This window comes from Musa acuminata, chromosome BXJ2-5 (assembly GCF_036884655.1).
Source record: "Musa acuminata AAA Group cultivar baxijiao chromosome BXJ2-5, Cavendish_Baxijiao_AAA, whole genome shotgun sequence".
Taxonomy (NCBI): Eukaryota; Viridiplantae; Streptophyta; class Magnoliopsida; order Zingiberales; family Musaceae; genus Musa; species Musa acuminata.
Window position 1 is genome coordinate 12,891,769 of NC_088342.1, and position 18,112 is coordinate 12,909,880.

At 36.3% G+C, this 18,112-nt stretch overlaps 1 protein-coding gene across 1 annotated transcript; it reads left to right on the forward strand.

The window, feature by feature from the left end:
• Positions 1-489: 489 nt before the first annotated feature.
• On the forward strand, positions 490-3,717 carry LOC135612525 (E3 ubiquitin-protein ligase RMA1H1-like). The gene is made up of 2 exons (XM_065108916.1): positions 490-649; positions 2,695-3,717. Exon 2 carries the CDS (start codon positions 2,697-2,699, stop codon positions 3,390-3,392), a length of 696 nt encoding a protein of 231 aa, XP_064964988.1. The 5' UTR covers positions 490-649; positions 2,695-2,696; the 3' UTR covers positions 3,393-3,717.
• Positions 3,718-18,112: the final 14,395 nt, after the last annotated feature.

Sequence of the window (18,112 nt, forward strand, 5' to 3'; positions counted from 1 at the left end):
ATAAGATGTAGGAAAGTTTGGCTATGTGGCTGTGGCTGTGGCTGTGTTGCGTACCGACGCAGCTACGCACGTGATGCGATGTGGGACCCGCAATGCGGAGCTTGCTATCAGCCACCTTTTAGGTTGTCATCACGTCGATGAATATAAATAAATAGATATTTGACTCCAAATCCCTCTCATCTTTGCTGAATACTAATAACAAAATTTTGTTTTTGTTGAAACGGAAAACACTGTGTTGGCTCAAAATGTCTTATTTGGAAGCGCACGACGATTACGCACGTTCTGTTTGCTATTTTATTTTATTTTATTTTATTTTATTTATCTATTTATTTCTTTATTAAAAAGTTATTTATTCATTTATTATGTTTTATATTTCATATATAATATATATATATATATATATATATATATATATATATATATATATATATATATATATATATATATATATATATATATATAATCTGCGTCACGCGGAAAATAGCGTTACTGTTGCTCCCCCCCCTATTATACGCGATCGCTTTTCAGCTTCTCTGTATCGACTCGTTCATCGAACTCTCTCCGTCCATTCGCCATTGGAGCTCGCCAACCCACCGTCTCAGCGCCCTGCCTTCAGATCCTGGTAAACTCGAGAAACAGATCGGATTCGGTAAGTCACATCGGAAGATTCACGGATCCACTGTTCTCTTCCTCCTGCCGCTTGCTTTCTGTTTGTACGCCGGAGCAGTTCTAGTATCTCTGCAAAATGGAGGTTCTTGATCCATGTGATTCATTTAGATTCCGCTCTTTGTCGCCATTCTGCATCTTATCATATGGATTTCTGTTTCTTGCATAGGTATCATCTATCTGCTGATCTTTTCCTTTTTCTTTCTGTTCTAATTTGGAACCGGGATGGATCTTATGATGCCGAAGCGCATCAAGTATGACCGAGTCAACGATTTTGTTTGAAGATGCCGTCGTCTTCAATAATTTTCGTTAAAGTCACCCTCAGATCTCGAATCTCCGGATGCCATTCCCAATCTTTTCTTCCTTCTGTTGATGATGGTGTTTCTGAAATAAACGCTTGGTCGTCGAGAAGTAATCGGTAGGGGGATATGAACTGTCTCGAACATGTCGAAAAACTTGATCTTTGATTTTTCTTTACATTGCCTCTACTTGGATGACTTGTTTTTCGTTCTACTACAGCAATTTAGCATTTTTCAACCTAAAATTGTGGATTTCCTTCTCAAAGTTAAGAAAGAGATCCGACTGATTGAATGAACTTCCTCTTTCTCCTATTTCCATTCTGTCTTTCTATCAAAAAATATATATCTTTTTTGAGGTCAGTAGGTGTTTTTTTGGCTTGGTAAAAATAATAATATGTCTGTATTATAATATCTCTTAAAATCATCACCAAGCTGTTGGTTTGCTTAGATATTATCATCATCTTAGTTACCAGGAGTGATATATACAACAGCTGTTTGATTTTAGCAAACAAACTTTCCAAATTACCAGGAATAATTTGATTGTACATGTATATAGTGATGTCAGTTTGATGAATTGTGGATACTTCCCAAAAGAATCTAAATGGATTGAAATGAGTTCTGGGCTTCCTCAAACCTTTGTTTGATGTAGTTGTTAAATATTACTATAATAACTTAGCAGAGAAGATAATAGTATTGTGAAATCACCACATGATGAGATCTGATTTCATTTCCCTTGTGAACTCAGAATATAAATAAATGCATTGGAGTTTTTCTGAATATTTGTGTTATGCTTCTAGGACAGCTTCAATCCCTTGTAGTTGTAAGCTATGGTTAACTTCTAGAAGCTATGTGAGCTTGGTAAAAAAATCAAATGAACTTATTCTACTACCAATATGTTCATGGTTTCTCTCCCTAGAAGGGAACAAGTTTTTCTCAAGGGTTGTTTTATGGACTTGCAAGGCATTACTTTGAGCTCTCCCAACATATAAAGGATTTTTATATAATAATTATCTTTTCATAATATTAAAGTAGCACATGTACCCCTTCAAACCATGATAGTGTAACTCTTGTTAGCATTCATTCGGTAAACTCAGGTTAACTAACCATGATAGTGTTAAAAAATAAAAATAAAAACAGCTGAGTTTGATTGAGTTGAAGCAATTGGTCTGTGCCAAAAGTTGACCTGCTTCCCTCCTGTCTTAGTGCCAAAGGTGCTCTTCCTGTGCCCTCTGTGACCCTTTTAATTTGTTTTTTACGTCATCAGTCTTTTGGATAAACATGGAAGAGGATGCTGACTCAGAAATCTAATATTTAACTGGAATAGGTCCTCCGGATGATGTCTCCTCCATAGGAAATGGAATAGGGTCGTCAGGCCCCGGGATCTTTCATTGTCCTTTCCTTGTCTCCCAACCGTGTTCGGCTTTTGGCTGCTCCGATCATGCTTTTATATCCCTTCCCTGTGTTTTCTGTAGCTTTCATCACCCAGTCTTCTTTACTTGTATAAGTGGAGTGGTTGTGCCATACTAGTTGCAAGTGGAAAGTGTGGAGCATCCCATTTGGTATATGACAGACGGGAGTGTTTTCGAGAGCATGTCAATAATGCCTCCACTCCTTTCTTGAAAGTAGATGCTGGCCGTCTCCTGATAAGAGTATATGTTTTAGTGGTTATGAGCTCCAAATGCACTGCATTCTATAACAAGCATTTATCTGCTCTACTTGTTTGTAGCAGTGATGGAGGTGGAAGGGACGGAGGAGTCGGATTCAGATAAGAAGCCAGCGAAGAAGTGCAGCTCCGACGCCGCGGCGACGGCCTCGAACAACGGCTGCTTCGACTGCAACATATGCCTGGACTTCGCCGCGGACCCGGTGGTCACCCTCTGCGGCCACCTCTACTGCTGGCCGTGCATATACAAGTGGCTGCAGCAGGGCAATGGCGGGGGCGGCGAGTCCTCGCAGCAGTGCCCGGTGTGCAAGGCTGCGTTGTTCCAGCGGAGCCTGGTGCCGCTCTACGGCCGCGGCCATAGCACCAAATCGGCCCAGCAAAGCCTCGACATACCGCGCCGACCCTCGTTCCCGCGGGAGGCGATCGAGCAGCGATTGCTGCAGCTGAACGAAGAGCAGGATCCGGTGATGCAGCAGCGGCGTCGCCACGTAGTCGAATCTAGCGGCGATCACGCGCCGCCGTTCTCGCCGCTGGCGGCGGCAAGGGTGACAAATTCGGCTGCCGGTGAGGTGTTGGGGGGGATGGCAGTGGCGGTGCTGCCGTGGATGTTTCGGGACCAGGAGTGGGCAAGCGTCTACCACCCGAGCCCGTACCACGTCGTCGGCAACGGGGTGAGGAGGCAGGAGGTGGAGCTTGCGCGGTCACTGCATCAGATATGGGTCTTCCTCTTCTGCTGCGCCATTCTGTGTCTCCTCTTGTTCTGAGACTCCAATGCGTCTTCGGAGCATGACGAGGCACCTGTCACGGGAAAGCAAAAGGGTCAAGATGCTTGACCAAAATAAAAAACGTAAGGAGGATTCAGAAGCTGATGCTTCTCGAGTACCAGAATCATGTTGCAGAAATCCCCGAAAGCACTCAACAATCGGTGAATCAACTGTATGAATGATTTGAACCTTTGGGCAAATTTCAGTTCAAAACGAGATTCTGTCAAGAGAGAGAGAGAGAGAGAGAGAGAGAGAGAGAGAGAGAGAGAGAGAGAGAGATACAGGATATCAATAAAAACAATCCTCTGTAACAATTCCTGATTCAGCTCCGCGCTTCTCTTCATCTCCAGCATTGTATCAACTATTCACCTCTTGTGTAAAAAATTGTGAGCGGATAGAATAACCTAATTATTTATTAGCATGAATATAAGGCTTATATGATAGTAAAACTTCGGATGCATGTGAGAAGGAACACTTGGAGGTGTTGTGTTGGGTCAAAAAAGAACAGCATGTCCAGCAAAGCAGGATATATCTATCTATCTATCTTTTTAAGAGGACATGGGCATGCATGCATTGCAGTACATCAGGAACAACCTCTTTAAAGAAAAAGCAACATCTTCCGACTCTTTTGCAACATCTTCAGTACATCGAATAAAAGAAGTCTAAATGATTGATAAAATGTGATATATGCGGCCTCGAGCAACAAAACAAAAGTAATATAACATGTCCACTTCATCCCAATGAACTTTGGGGTGATGGAAAAGAGATTCCAAAGTCCAATGCAACATGCTTGCTGGAAAGAAGACAGTGGTATCATGCTTGCCCTCTCCTTAGCATACCGACATTATTAAGCCACAAGATTCTACTTCTCCTACTTCTTCAACATGCGATTACACTAAGTGGTAATTACCAGAAAGCCATGTACCAACCCACGGCTAGACATTTATATGTAGTCAATTATCATCTCTGAGGATGTGTCGGAGGCAAGCTAGGTTAGGTTAGGTTTATGTAGCCAATTATCATCTCTGTGGATATGTCAGAGGCAAGCTAGGTTAGGTTAGGTTAGCCTCGGGGGCAACCTTCGAAATGTCTTTGTATAAAGACCTCAGGAATCACGGTACCTGAGTTGTATAAAGACCTTAGTGAATCACTGTTATTTTTTTGTTGACATTTGTAATCATACTCGATGGATTCATTCTTGATTTATCAATTCATATTATGAATAATAAATACTATACAAAGATTTTAAAATCTAGGAAAAGTTAAAATAAAATAAATAAAATTTTATTTTAATAGCCAAAAAAATACCCCCCTAATGTGGAAAGTTTATGGACAGTGAATTTATTTTGCATATTTAAAATATCATTTATGTTTCATCATTCTATACAAATTTAGTTGGTGCAAGAATAATTTTCTTTTGTTTTCATCTTGAAAGCTCTATGCTTAGTATTTTACAAAAATAAAAGAACTGAATATTTAGTTGATGGTTTAATTAAATTTAATCTAGATTCAAAATTTGAACTTTTAACAATTTTTCTATGCATAATCAAAATGTCAGAATTAAGTATCGTATTATAAGTAAGCAATAGATTAGATGATATTAGTAAATAATATAGTTATAAAAATTCTTTATTTTACTGATTTTGAAATTAGTGCGTGGATTGAATAAAGGGTAAAAGTTATTCAACAAGATAAGTAAGTTTTGAAACTTTAAAAATCATACATGTGAATATTTTACTATATGCCCTATGCTTAGACCTATTTTATCTTGATGATCATATAAAATATATACACCTCTATCTTCTATTTGAGAAAACTAAGGCTTTTGATGCTTTCAACTCTTTATCAAGCAAAATGTAGAGAATCAAATGGAAAATAAAATTAATAATAATAAAATAAAATCAAGATTTTAGATCAGATGAAGAATATTATAGAAAGGTACATACAAAAAAAAAAAACAAATGATGGATTTTTTTGTTAGATTTCTTAAAGAAAAGACACAATATATAATTAATTCTTAGCACACCTCAACAAAATGAGGTTGCTGTAGGAAGGAACAACACATTTATAATCACACCAGATAAAGAAGATTGAATCTATCTTAAATAAGAAAAATTTTCAACCATCCAAAATCAAATCTCAACATCTATAACATAGAATTGAAGACATCAAAAGTATTTGGTTCTCATTCACATACATTATAAAATCTGTATATTTTATAATTATTCAACGTCACTTGATAATTTCATAAAATTCAAAGTTAACTCAGATTCTTAACAATCACTTATAAACTCATAAGATCAATAAAACACCATATTCATATGCTAATAATTTATCTTAAGTTCACATCAAAGCATAAAAATATCATATTTAAAATCTCTAAACTTCCCATATTTCTTTTAACATTTACAAAAACAAACACCAACTTAGGATTTTGAACAACCTCACAACCAAAATGTTCCTTTACAATGAAAAATCACAAAACAAGAAAAATAATTTCTACTACACTACTACTGGAGTACCACCCTAGCCCAACTTAACATGAGTATAAAGATAAGCTAATGTGAAAAATCTGTATAGCAATAAGGTGAGCTATAAAAGTTTGGCAAATAACTATCATATATATATATATATATATATATATATATATATATATATAATATAATATAATATAATATAAGAGAGGTCAAATTATATAGCATAAGGATCAAGAAAGATACAAGATATGAATTCAAGAATCATACTTAGTGTTTCATATAATTAATCCATAATAAAAAAAAGTAAGGAACAACATATAAACAAATGAAGATCAAAATATAAGATATGATCTTAAGAGTCATATTTATCATTTCATTCAATTCATTTATATCAAAAGAGTAAATAATTAGGCATGAGCATGTCCTTTAGAATCATATCAAAACAACATAGATATAGTGGGGATCATAACATAATATAACTTTATCTATTTTTTATGGATATAATATGTCTCTAATGTCTAGAAGTTCAACCCCACCCATATCTAGATGAAGTCATAGGCCAACATGAGCATCATAGGCTCTATAACATAATATATATATTTTTCGATAAAAGAAACAAAATATCCCACAAATATCAATATACAAATAAAGACTTCTCAAGTAAGAAAGGATAAATGTATCAGAAGCATATGTGAAATAAGAAATGAAACAACAAAGATATACATGTGTATGTATGAAGGAATACCGAAGCTAATATAAACATATACATAACTCATTCAATTATAACAAAAAATCAATGAGTAAGAGATAAAAGAGGTGCAATACGAGGCTCATTTATGGGAGGATTTTTGGATGAAATCAAATCGTAAAGGATAGAAGCAATAGTTGCATAAGTTAGAGAACAATTCATTCTGGAAGAATCTATAGGGAAAATTATAGTTGTTATCAAGATAGATAGTTGTACTCTAAATTATTCATGTAAAGCGTGGTTAGAAAGATATGTGAGTTTAATTTCTAATAAGATAAGTTTTATGTAAATTAAAGTAGTCTAAAAAAGTTATAAATAATTTAATGCAGATAGATCATATCATTTTGTCTCTGATTAATAGAAATAAGTGGCCAATTAAAATAAGTGTTTGGATAGGTATTTGTACTTCAAATCATTCAAATAAAGTGTTGAAAAAAAAATCAAAAAATTTAATTTTTAACAAAAGAGAATTTGTTCAATTTAGAGTTTCGTATAAAATATTATAGTTGAAATAGGACATACAAGTCAAGATTATCATAATTTCATAATTATAATTCGATAACTAAATTGAAGGTTTACACTTATAAAGGGACAAAGCTTTACTATTTACTCATAAAAGATCAGATTTACTATAGGATTAGATTAAACACTCATCTTAAAGAACTAATTTTCTAAGATCTTAAATTAATCCAAATTCCTAAACCATGTGTCTTCTTCTTCTTCTTCTTCTTGGTGGCAATCAATTAAATTAATCCAAATTCCTAAACCATGCATCAAAATTGCATTGACTATCAACATATAACAAGCACGAGGTGTCACCTAGTGGCACTTGTATTATCCCCATTTTTCTTTTTTTCTCGATTGATTTATTATGATTTTTTTATAAAAAAATTAGTATCAAATTTTAGGATTCACAGTTAAGTCCCTATCTTTAAGCTTTCAACATAAAATTATATATTTAAAGGTATTATTAAATAAAATTTTATATTAAAATAATAAAAAAAATATCGATATCATAAATAATTAATAAATGAAGGATATTACACTTGTGGACATGGTAAGAAATATGATATGTATCAAATTTTAGGATTCACTTATGGACATGGAAATCACTGTCAAATTCTAGGATTCACAATTAAGTCCATATAATTAAGCTTTTAATATAAAATTATATAATTCAAGGCATTGTTAAAAAAGTCTCACATTAAAATTATCAAACAAATTCCGGATATCATTGTTGAATCTCGTATTTTGATGATGAAACTACTTGATATATGTTTATAATTTAATCTGCGTTTTGAGTGACGCAGGATGCTTTGATCAGGATGAGACAATTAAAGCAGGAAAATCATGTTGTGCCGGAGGAACATGTCAGAAGATTGGACGTCGGGCCGGTGGATCGGTCGACGTATCGACAGAAGGCTTCGGGCCGTGGACTCGGGCATCGGGCCAAGAAGAGCGGGTATTGTGCCAAGGATATCAGAGTTGCGGAGTCAACTGGCCGATTGGGCAATAGGCTGCAGGAAAGGACGATGCGCCGAAGAATCGGACGAAGCGTCGAGGGACCAATGACATGCCGGACAACTTGGTTAATTGCTTAGGATTAATTGTCTCGATCGAAATTTTGCTTTAATTGTGCAGGATTAGCTATGATAACGATGAAGACATAAAGCGAAACAAAGTGTCGGAGTCAAGCGCGAAGGATTTGTTGCAAGTTCGAGAGTTCGACGGAAGTCCGAAAGTTCATCGGGAATGCTACCGGAACTAGCCAAGAATGAGTTGGGAGCTTGCCGAAGGATTTTCGGAAGCTCGCCGGAAGGTTCGTTGGGAGTTCGCGGAGCTCGCCGAGAAAGATCGGAGCTTGCCGAAGAAGCTCGTTGGAACTCGCTAAGAACAAATCGTGAAGTCTAGGAGCTTGCCGGGAGTCCGCAGAATGGTTTCCGAGAGTTCATCGGAAGACCGTCGGAAGTTTGCCGAAAGCTCGCCAGAAGAAGTCTTGACTTGCGGACTTTGTAATAGCTTATAAAATGTCTTTAAAATCATAGTTAGCACATTAATTAGGGTTAAGATTAGGTGTTAATCCTATAACCCAAGTAAGGGCCAATTAGGCCCAAGTTCGGACTGGTTTGGGCCAAGTTTGGAGCCAAACCAAGTGAGCTGAAATAGTGAAAGAGGTGGCACCGCCCCAGCCAGGAGGTAGCACCGCCCAGGCTATGTCTCCCAGCGAGACTGGGAGGTGCAACCGCCCCAGCCAGGAGGTGGCACCGCCTGGGGCTCAGTCTCCGAGCGAGACTGGGCGGTGCAACCTCCCTGACAGAGAGGTGGCACCGCCTGAGCTCAGTCTTCGAGCAAGACTGGGCGGTGCAACCTCCCTGACAGAGAGGTGGCACCGCCTGAGCTCGGTCTTCGAGCTCTGCCAGGCGGTGCAACCTCTCCAGTCAAGAGGTGCAACCGCCTGATCCCGAAATTCCGGGATTTGATCGTTTTGAGCTCCAAATTTGAATTGGGTTGGGGCCTATAAATACCCCACCCATTCAGCACTGAAAAGAAAAAGAACTTACCCGAAATCTTGATCTTTTCAGTGGTTCTTAGAGCTCAAAACTGCTAGTTTTCCTCCTCCTTCTGTTCTTCAAGTTTGAGTTGTGAAGAGAGGAGAGAAAACATCTGTAAGGGTTGTCTCCTAAGCCCATCAAAAGGAGTGAATCTGTAAGAGGGTAGTTGGCCTTCGCCTATTGAAGGAAGGCCTCTAGTTGACGTCGGTAACCTCATCGGTGGAGGAAGCCAAAAGTGGAGTAGGTCAAGACTGACCGAACCACTCTAAATCTCTGGTTTGCGTTTATTTTGAGCACTTTATCATTACTGCAAACCTCCTACATAGCTACTGCTCTCTGCGCTTTTACGAACGAGTTCTGTGCAGTTTACGTTCACGTCTTAATTCCATTTACAAACTGCAAACTGCTCTCTGCGCTTTTACGAACGAATTCTGTGCAGTTTACGTTTACGTCTTGATTCCATCTACAAACTGCAAACTGTCTCTCTGCGCTTTTACAAATGAGTTCTGTGCAGTTTACGTTTACGTCTTGATTTCACTTACAACTGCAAACTGTCTTCTGCGCTTTTTTACGAACAAGGTTCTGTGCAGTTTACGTTTACGTCTTTTGATTTCATTTACAACTGCAAACTGTCTTCTGCGCTTTTACGAACAAGGTTCTGTGCAGTTTACGTTTACGTCTTGATTTCATTTAGAACTGCAAACTGTCATCTGCGTTTAGACGCAAACTGCGTTTAGACGCAAACTGCGTTTAGACGTAAACTGCGCTTAGACGCAAACTGCGTTTAGACGTAAACTGCGTTTAGACGTAAACTGCGCTTAGACGCAAACTGTGTTTAGACGCAAACTGCGCTTAGACGCAAACTGTGTTTAGACGCAAACTGCGCTTAGACGCAATCTGCGCTTAGACGCAAACTGCACTTAGATACAAACTGTGAATCAGCTTTTGCATCATAATAGTTTCTATCGAATGAACGCAGCTTTCGGTTTTAATCGCTGTAAAATTTCCGCTGCACTAATTCACCCCCCCCTCTTAGTGCTCTCGATCCTAACAATTGGTATCAGAGCTGGGTATTTCTCATTTCGGATTTACACCCGAGAGAAATGGCTCTTCAAGAGGGCTTTTCGGTCTTTCGTCCACCGTTCTTTAACGGATTGGGCTATACTTATTGGAAAACTCGAATGAGAGTTTTCTTGATTTCTCTAAATCTGGATTTATGGAATATCGTTGAAAACAGTTTTCAACTTCCCTCTAAACCGACGAATGAATGGTCGGATTTGGAGAAGAAGTATTTCTCTTTAAACGCAAAGGCTATGAATGCCTTATTTTGCGCTTTGGACAAAAATGAGTTCAATCGGATTTCTACGTGCGAAACAGCTTTTGACATTTGGCGAACACTTGAAATCACGCACGAGGGAACTAGTAGTGTCAAAGACTCGAAAGTTAACTTTTTATTGCATGATTTCGAGCTTTTTCGAATGCAACCAAGCGAGACTATAGGCGACATGTACACCCGTTTCACAGATGTCGTCAATAGTTTAAGAGCTCTTGGAAAATGTTTTTCGGACTTTGAACTCGTAAACAAGATTTTGCGTTCTCTTTCTAAGAAGTGGGATTCAAAGGTAACTGCAATACAGGAAGCTAAAAACCTAAACAACTTACCACTTGAAGAACTAATTGGTTCATTGATGACATATGAAATGGTGCACAATGCACATGATGAACATGTTGAACACAATCACCTTCCAAAGAACAGGAAGGATTTGGAACTCTAGACAAATGAATGCCACTTGAGCGATGACTCAAGTGATGAGGACAATGATGAACAAAACAACCTTCCAAAGAGCAGGAAGGATTTGGGACATAGAACATTTGAAGACCACTCGAGCATAAGCTCAAGTGATGGTGAACTTAAACTACAAATGAAACGAAAATTAAAAAGCAAAAAGAATGGAACTACTTGCTTTAAATGCAAGAAGAAGAACAAAAATTGGGATGAATCGAGCTCCTCCGAAGACGAAGAAAAAATCAACAAAAGCGAGGCGGCAAACTACGCCTTAACAGCCTACAACGTTGAGGTAATGCCTTTGGTTTATTTTGAAATTACTTGATGCTTTCATGATGTAGTTTTCTTTTTTAGTTTAGAATTAATTTTCTTGAAAATTACATGTTAAAAAAAAAATTACAAAATTATGATCATGCTAGTAATTTCGAAAATGATAATATTGCATATTTTATGATAAACAAACAAAATTATTTTGATTGAAAATATGAAATCATGGTTAAGAAGTAATAATGTGTATCATGTTTGATTAACATTGTTGAATGAAATCACGTTTGATTTAAAGTAATGCGTAATAATATTAAATGGTTATGATACAATGATTAACAATTTTATGCATGAGATTTTAAGTTATTCATGATCATGAGCTTGTTTGATCTTCATGATTTAAATTCAAAATCTATAGCAAAAATCATGTCTGAATGCATGAAAGTACTAATTTCATTTTCGGATTCATTTAACAATTGGTATCCTAACAATCGGATTTTCTCATACACTTATGAAAAATATTTTTCTAAAATGGATTTGATGAAATGATTCCTGCTTATAAATTCCATCTTGAAATATGAATGATAGTGTCTTTGCTTGCAAAGATTTGTTTCACATACATATCTCCTATGATTCATGTGCAGAAAAAGAATTTATAAATCATAATACAATGAGATTTCTTATGCAAAAATAAAGTGCTTTTGTGATTCTTTGCTAAAGAGAATAATTATTAAAATCATGATCTTGATCATTATAACATGAAGCTCTTTATAAATCAAGATCGTTCATTATGCTACCTACATTTATCAAAAAGGAGTTCTTCAAATGAAATGCAACTTGTCTTTTGATTTCATGATATTTTGTGAATTTCGAAATTAATTTTAATGACTTGATTATGAGTTTCAAGTTGACGATTTGATTTGAATAAGTTATGTCTAAATCATAATCATGATCTTGCAAAATTGAAATCACAAATAATATCTTTTGGTATTCATGAATTGATACTCACAATATGAAAGTATTGGTATTCATGACTTGATTTTGATTGAAACATTACATGCTTAAATTAATCATTCTTCTATGTTTCAAAAATTCTTTAAATGCCTTATGTGATGACTGAAAATTAATTTGCTTTATGATGAATCACGAATCATGACTTGATCTATGATATTGAAATATTTTAATCATGATTCTTGGTTATATAATTCCTTTGCCCTATTAAAAGGATTTGTTGAATGGATCATGTCCTTCTTGAACTTTCTTGATATCATGACAAGATTTTGTAATATGGCCTGTATAATAATTAAAAAATTTTGGCCATTGATTTCTCCCTTCTTTTCGACAAAAACAAAGGGGAGAAAGCTTTTGCTAGTTAGAACATGCAAAGAAAAGCAAGTGCAATCTTGCACATGAAGCAAGTGTTGAATTGCCATGATTGAACCTAAGAATCTTGCTATGCTTTTGTGCTTATATGTTGTGATGAAAATATAGCTTCATGTTATAAAAACTTGCATATATTTTAAAATAGCTAGAGCTACTTCTCCTTTTGTTGATGATAAAGGGGGAGAAATATATGAATTGATACTATAAGTGCCATATTTGAATTTTCATCATGTTAAGATATCAAGAACTTATATCGTAATTCTACTTGATGATATCTTGCCATGTGATGAAATGCTACGATTTGTTGTTAAAATGATGCATGCAATACTTATGCTTTCTACGTAATGTATTGCATATGATATGAACCTTGATTAAAATTGCCTTGATTTGAATTCAAGGTTTATCTCAATTATGGAATTTTGAAATAAAAATGATTACTCACCTTTGTCATGATTTAGAAATTGACAGAAAGGATTTTCCCTTCTTTTTTACAATGACTAAGGAGTAGATAACTTGCATGCACAATTCAAGAAGAAAGCAAATTTTCACTTCTCAAAAGAGAAGAAATTGCTATCTTAAACATCTTAAGAAACAAAAAGAACAAAGGTGCTATCTTGCCTATCTCAAGAAGCAAAACATGCTAACTTGCGCATCTAGCAAAGTGGACAAAATTTTCATATTTCAAGAAGCAAGAGTTGCCATCTTGAACATCTCTAATTTTCATACCAAGTACTATCTTGTATGCTATAAAACTTGCATATCTAAAACTTGATAGCTTGAATATTCTAAGCATGATTCAGAACTTGCTATATTTTCTAACAAAATTGCACGATGATAAAACTTGATATTATGTTTTTCATGCAATGAGTTGAACCAATATCACAAACACTTGATTGTGATACTTCTCCTTTTTGTTGATGACAAAGGGGGAGAAGTATGTTGATGAAAGTATGTTGATGACATGACATGTGATGCATAAGTTTATGCATATGTTCATGTTGACGTGTTGCAAGTATTCATGATGAATATTGCAATGACTTGAATTCAGTTTGAATTCAAGGTTTTATCAATATGGCATATTGATAGGGGGAGTTTGTTTAAACTCCGGGAGTTAAGGTTAACTCCGTCATCAACTAGTTGTCATCATCAAAAAGGGGGAGATTGTTGAATCTCGTAATTTGATGATGAAACTACTTGATATATGTTTATGATTTAATCTGCGTTTTGAGTGACGCAGGATGCTTTGATTAGGATGAGACAATTAAAGCAGGAAAATCATGTTGTGCCGGAGGAACATGTCAGAAGATTGGACGTCGGGCCGGTGGATCGGTCGACGTATCGACAGAAGGCTTCGGGCCGTGGACTCGGGCATCGGGCCAAGAAGAGCGGGTATTGTGCCAAGGATATCGGAGTTGCGGAGTCAACTGGCCGATTGGGCAATAGGCTGCAGGAAAGGACGATGCGCCGAAGAATCGGACGAAGCGTCGAGGGACCAATGACATGCCGGACAACTTGGTTAATTGCTTAGGATTAATTGTCTCGATCGAAGTTTTGCTTTAATTGTGCAGGATTAGCTATGATAACGATGAAGACATAAAGCGAAACAAAGTGTCGGAGTCAAGCGCGAAGGATTTGTTGCAAGTTCGAGAGTTCGACGGAAGTCCGAAAGTTCATCGGGAATGCTACCGGAACAAGCCAAGAATGAGTTGGGAGCTTGCCGAAGGATTTTCGGAAGCTCGCCGGAAGGTTCGTTGGGAGTTCGCGGAGCTCGCCGAGAAAGATCGGAGCTTGCCGAAGAAGCACGTTGGAACTCGCTAAGAACAAATCGTGAAGTCTAGGAGCTTGCCGGGAGTCCGTAGAATGGTTTCCGAGAGTTCATCGGAAGACCGTCGGAAGTTTGCCGAAAGCTCGCCAGAAGAAGTCTTGACTTGTGGACTTTGTAATAGCTTATAAAATGTCTTTAAAATCATAGTTAGCACATTAATTAGGGTTAGGATTATGTGTTAATCCTATAACCCAAGTAGGGGCCAATTAGGCCCAAGTTCGGACTGGTTTGGGCCAAGTTTGGAGCCAAACCAAGTGAGCTGAAATAGTGAAAGAGGTGGCACCGCCCCAGCCAGGAGGTAGCACCGCCCAGGCTATGTCTCCCAGCGAGACTGGGAGGTGCAACCGCCCCAGCCAGGAGGTGGCACCGCCTGGGGCTCAGTCTCCGAGCGAGACTGGGCGGTGCAACCTCCCTGACAGAGAGGTGGCACCGCCTGAGCTCAGTCTTCGAGCAAGACTGGGCGGTGCAACCTCCCTGACAGAGAGGTGGCACCGCCTGAGCTCGGTCTTCGAGCTCTGCCAGGCGGTGCAACCTCTCCAGTCAAGAGGTGCAACCGCCTGATCCCGGAATTCCGGGATTTGATCGTTTTGAGCTCCAAATTTGAATTGGGTTGGGGCCTATAAATACCCCACCCATTCAGCACTGAAAAGAAAAAGAACTTACCCGAAATCTTGATCTTTTCAGTGGTTCTTAGAGCTCAAAACTGCTAGTTTTCCTCCTCCTTCTGTTCTTCAAGTTTGAGTTGTGAAGAGAGGAGAGAAAACATCTGTAAGGGTTGTCTCCTAAGCCCGTCAAAAGGAGTGAATCTATAAGAGGGTAGTTGGCCTTCGCCTATTGAAGGAAGGCCTCTAGTTGACGTCGGTAACCTCATCGGTGGAGGAAGCCAAAAGTGGAGTAGGTCAAGACTGACCGAACCACTCTAAATCTCTGGTTTGCGTTTATTTTGAGCACTTTATCATTACTGCAAACCTCCTACATAGCTACTGCTCTCTGCGCTTTTACGAACGAGTTCTGTGCAGTTTACGTTCACGTCTTAATTCCATTTACAAACTGCAAACTGCTCTCTGCGCTTTTACGAACGAATTCTGTGCAGTTTACGTTTACGTCTTGATTCCATCTACAAACTGCAAACTGTCTCTCTGCGCTTTTACAAATGAGTTCTGTGCAGTTTACGTTTACGTCTTGATTTCACTTACAACTGCAAACTGTCTTCTGCGCTTTTTTACGAACAAGGTTCTGTGCAGTTTACGTTTACGTCTTTTGATTTCATTTACAACTGCAAACTGTCTTCTGCGCTTTTACGAACAAGGTTCTGTGCAGTTTACGTTTACGTCTTGATTTCATTTAGAACTGCAAACTGTCATCTGCGTTTAGACGCAAACTGCGTTTAGACGCAAATTGCGTTTAGTCGTAAACTGCGCTTAGACGCAAACTGCGTTTAGACGTAAACTGCGTTTAGACGTAAACTGCGCTTAGACGCAAACTGTGTTTAGACGCAAACTGCGCTTAGACGCAAACTGTGTTTAGACGCAAACTGTGTTTAGACGCAATCTGCGCTTAGACGCAAACTGCACTTAGATACAAACTGTGAATCAGCTTTTGCATCATAATAGTTTATATCGAACGAATGCAGCTTTCGGTTTTAATCGCTGTAAAATTTCCGCTGCATTAATTCACCCACCCCCCCCCTCTTAGTGCTCTCGATCCTAACAATCATAAACAATTAAGAAATGAATGATATTACACTTATGAATATAGTAAGAAGTATGATAAATAATTCTAATTTGCTTTTATTCTTTGAAGTAAAATACTAAAGACTATTTTATATATCTTAAATAGAGTTTTATCTAAAATTATTCCTAAAACTTCTTTTGAGTTATGAAAATAGTGAAAATCAATTTTAGGTCATTTTTATGTTTGGGGTTCTCTAATTAGAGTGAGAATTTATAATCCTTATATAAAGAAATTGGACCCTTTTGAATTGTAAGTGATTTTTTTCATTAGTTATGCTTTTAAATTTAAAAGATATAAATTTTATTATGTCTCTCGTATACCTAAAATTGTTAAAGCGAGGAATACCCAATTTCTTAAGGATCTTGAATTCAGTTGGAGTCATTTTTCTCATATAAAATTTGAGGAAATAAAGACTCGACATAAGTAATCAAATAGTGATGTTGATTTAATTCACATTAATTAGCCAATTTTATCATGAGACCACTTCAAGCATAATAAGTTCATGCGGTGTCTAATACTTATAATTTACAAACTGAAGGGAATATTATGACATCAAGAAGATTTTCAAGGTTAAAGAGGTCAATCATTCATAATGATTTTATTATATATTTATAATTTTTTTTATTTTTATGTTGGACCTAATTATGATAATTGATTGATGTCACAAAGTCATGAATGAAGTTTAAGATCTTATCAAATTACTAAGAGAGGCTACAACTGTTATAAATGAGTCAATAAGACTAAAATGAGATATCTATGATAATATAAAAAAATATAAACTTTGACTTATAGTTAAAATTTTAAGTTAGAAAGAAGACATTGATTATCATCATAGCTACTTTCCTATTTCTAAGAAAGACTCACTCAAGTAACTCATCTTGATTTAAAATTATATCAAATGGATGGGAAGATAAAGAGTTTTTCTAATAAAAGTTATTTAAATTATAAGTTAAAGAAATTAATATATGAAGTGGCATACTAAATTTTAAAATATTATTACCTCTTTTGGCTTTACTAGAAACACTATAGATGAATATGTGTATGTTAAGATTAGTGGGACCAAAATAATTTTGTTAGTACAATATATTGATGATATCTTATTTGCAAGTAATAACTTTATTGTGCTACATAAAACAAAGCATTTTCTTTCTTAAATTCTTGAGATGAAGAAATTAGGTAAAGCCTCTTATATTATTGGTATAGAGATTTATAGAGATAATTCTAAAATATCATTAGGATTATCCTAAAATATCATTATAAAAAAATTAAAAAATATTTAGAATACAAGACTATTCTTCTTCAATAGTGCATGTCGCTGCCAAAGGAGATTAAATTAGTCAGAATCAATATTGATAAAATGATTTGAGAAAGGAGCAGATGAAAAATATGTCGTATGTATCTATTGTTGAATGCTTAATGTATGAATAATTATAGTAGAAATGCGTAGTAGATATTAAAAATAAAAATAATAATAATAATAATAATAAAAGACTCACTAAAGGCTGCAAAGAAGATCATAAGATATTTTTAAAAAATAAATGATTATATATTAATTTATAGACAATCTAATCGACTTGAGATACTTTAGATTCAGATTTTGGTGGACGTGTGGATATTCAAAAGTCTATGAATATATTTTTTCTATCAGTTGAATATGTAGTATTTTGGAGAAGTAACACACAAACTGTAGTTGTGGAACTTTTATCTCGTAGCTAAAAGTTATCAATTTAGTTACTTGACCTATAAAAATCTATTGTGACAACTCAATCGTCAAAATTTTTTATTATTTTTATTATTTTATTTTATGAACGAACGATAAGTAGAATTCTCACTAAGCATATTGATGATATAAACTATCCTGCTATTGAGAATCACATAAAAAAAAGAATGAAGTAGATATTTATTATGCTCGCACCCAACTAATAATTACAGATCTCATAGTCAAAGGTTT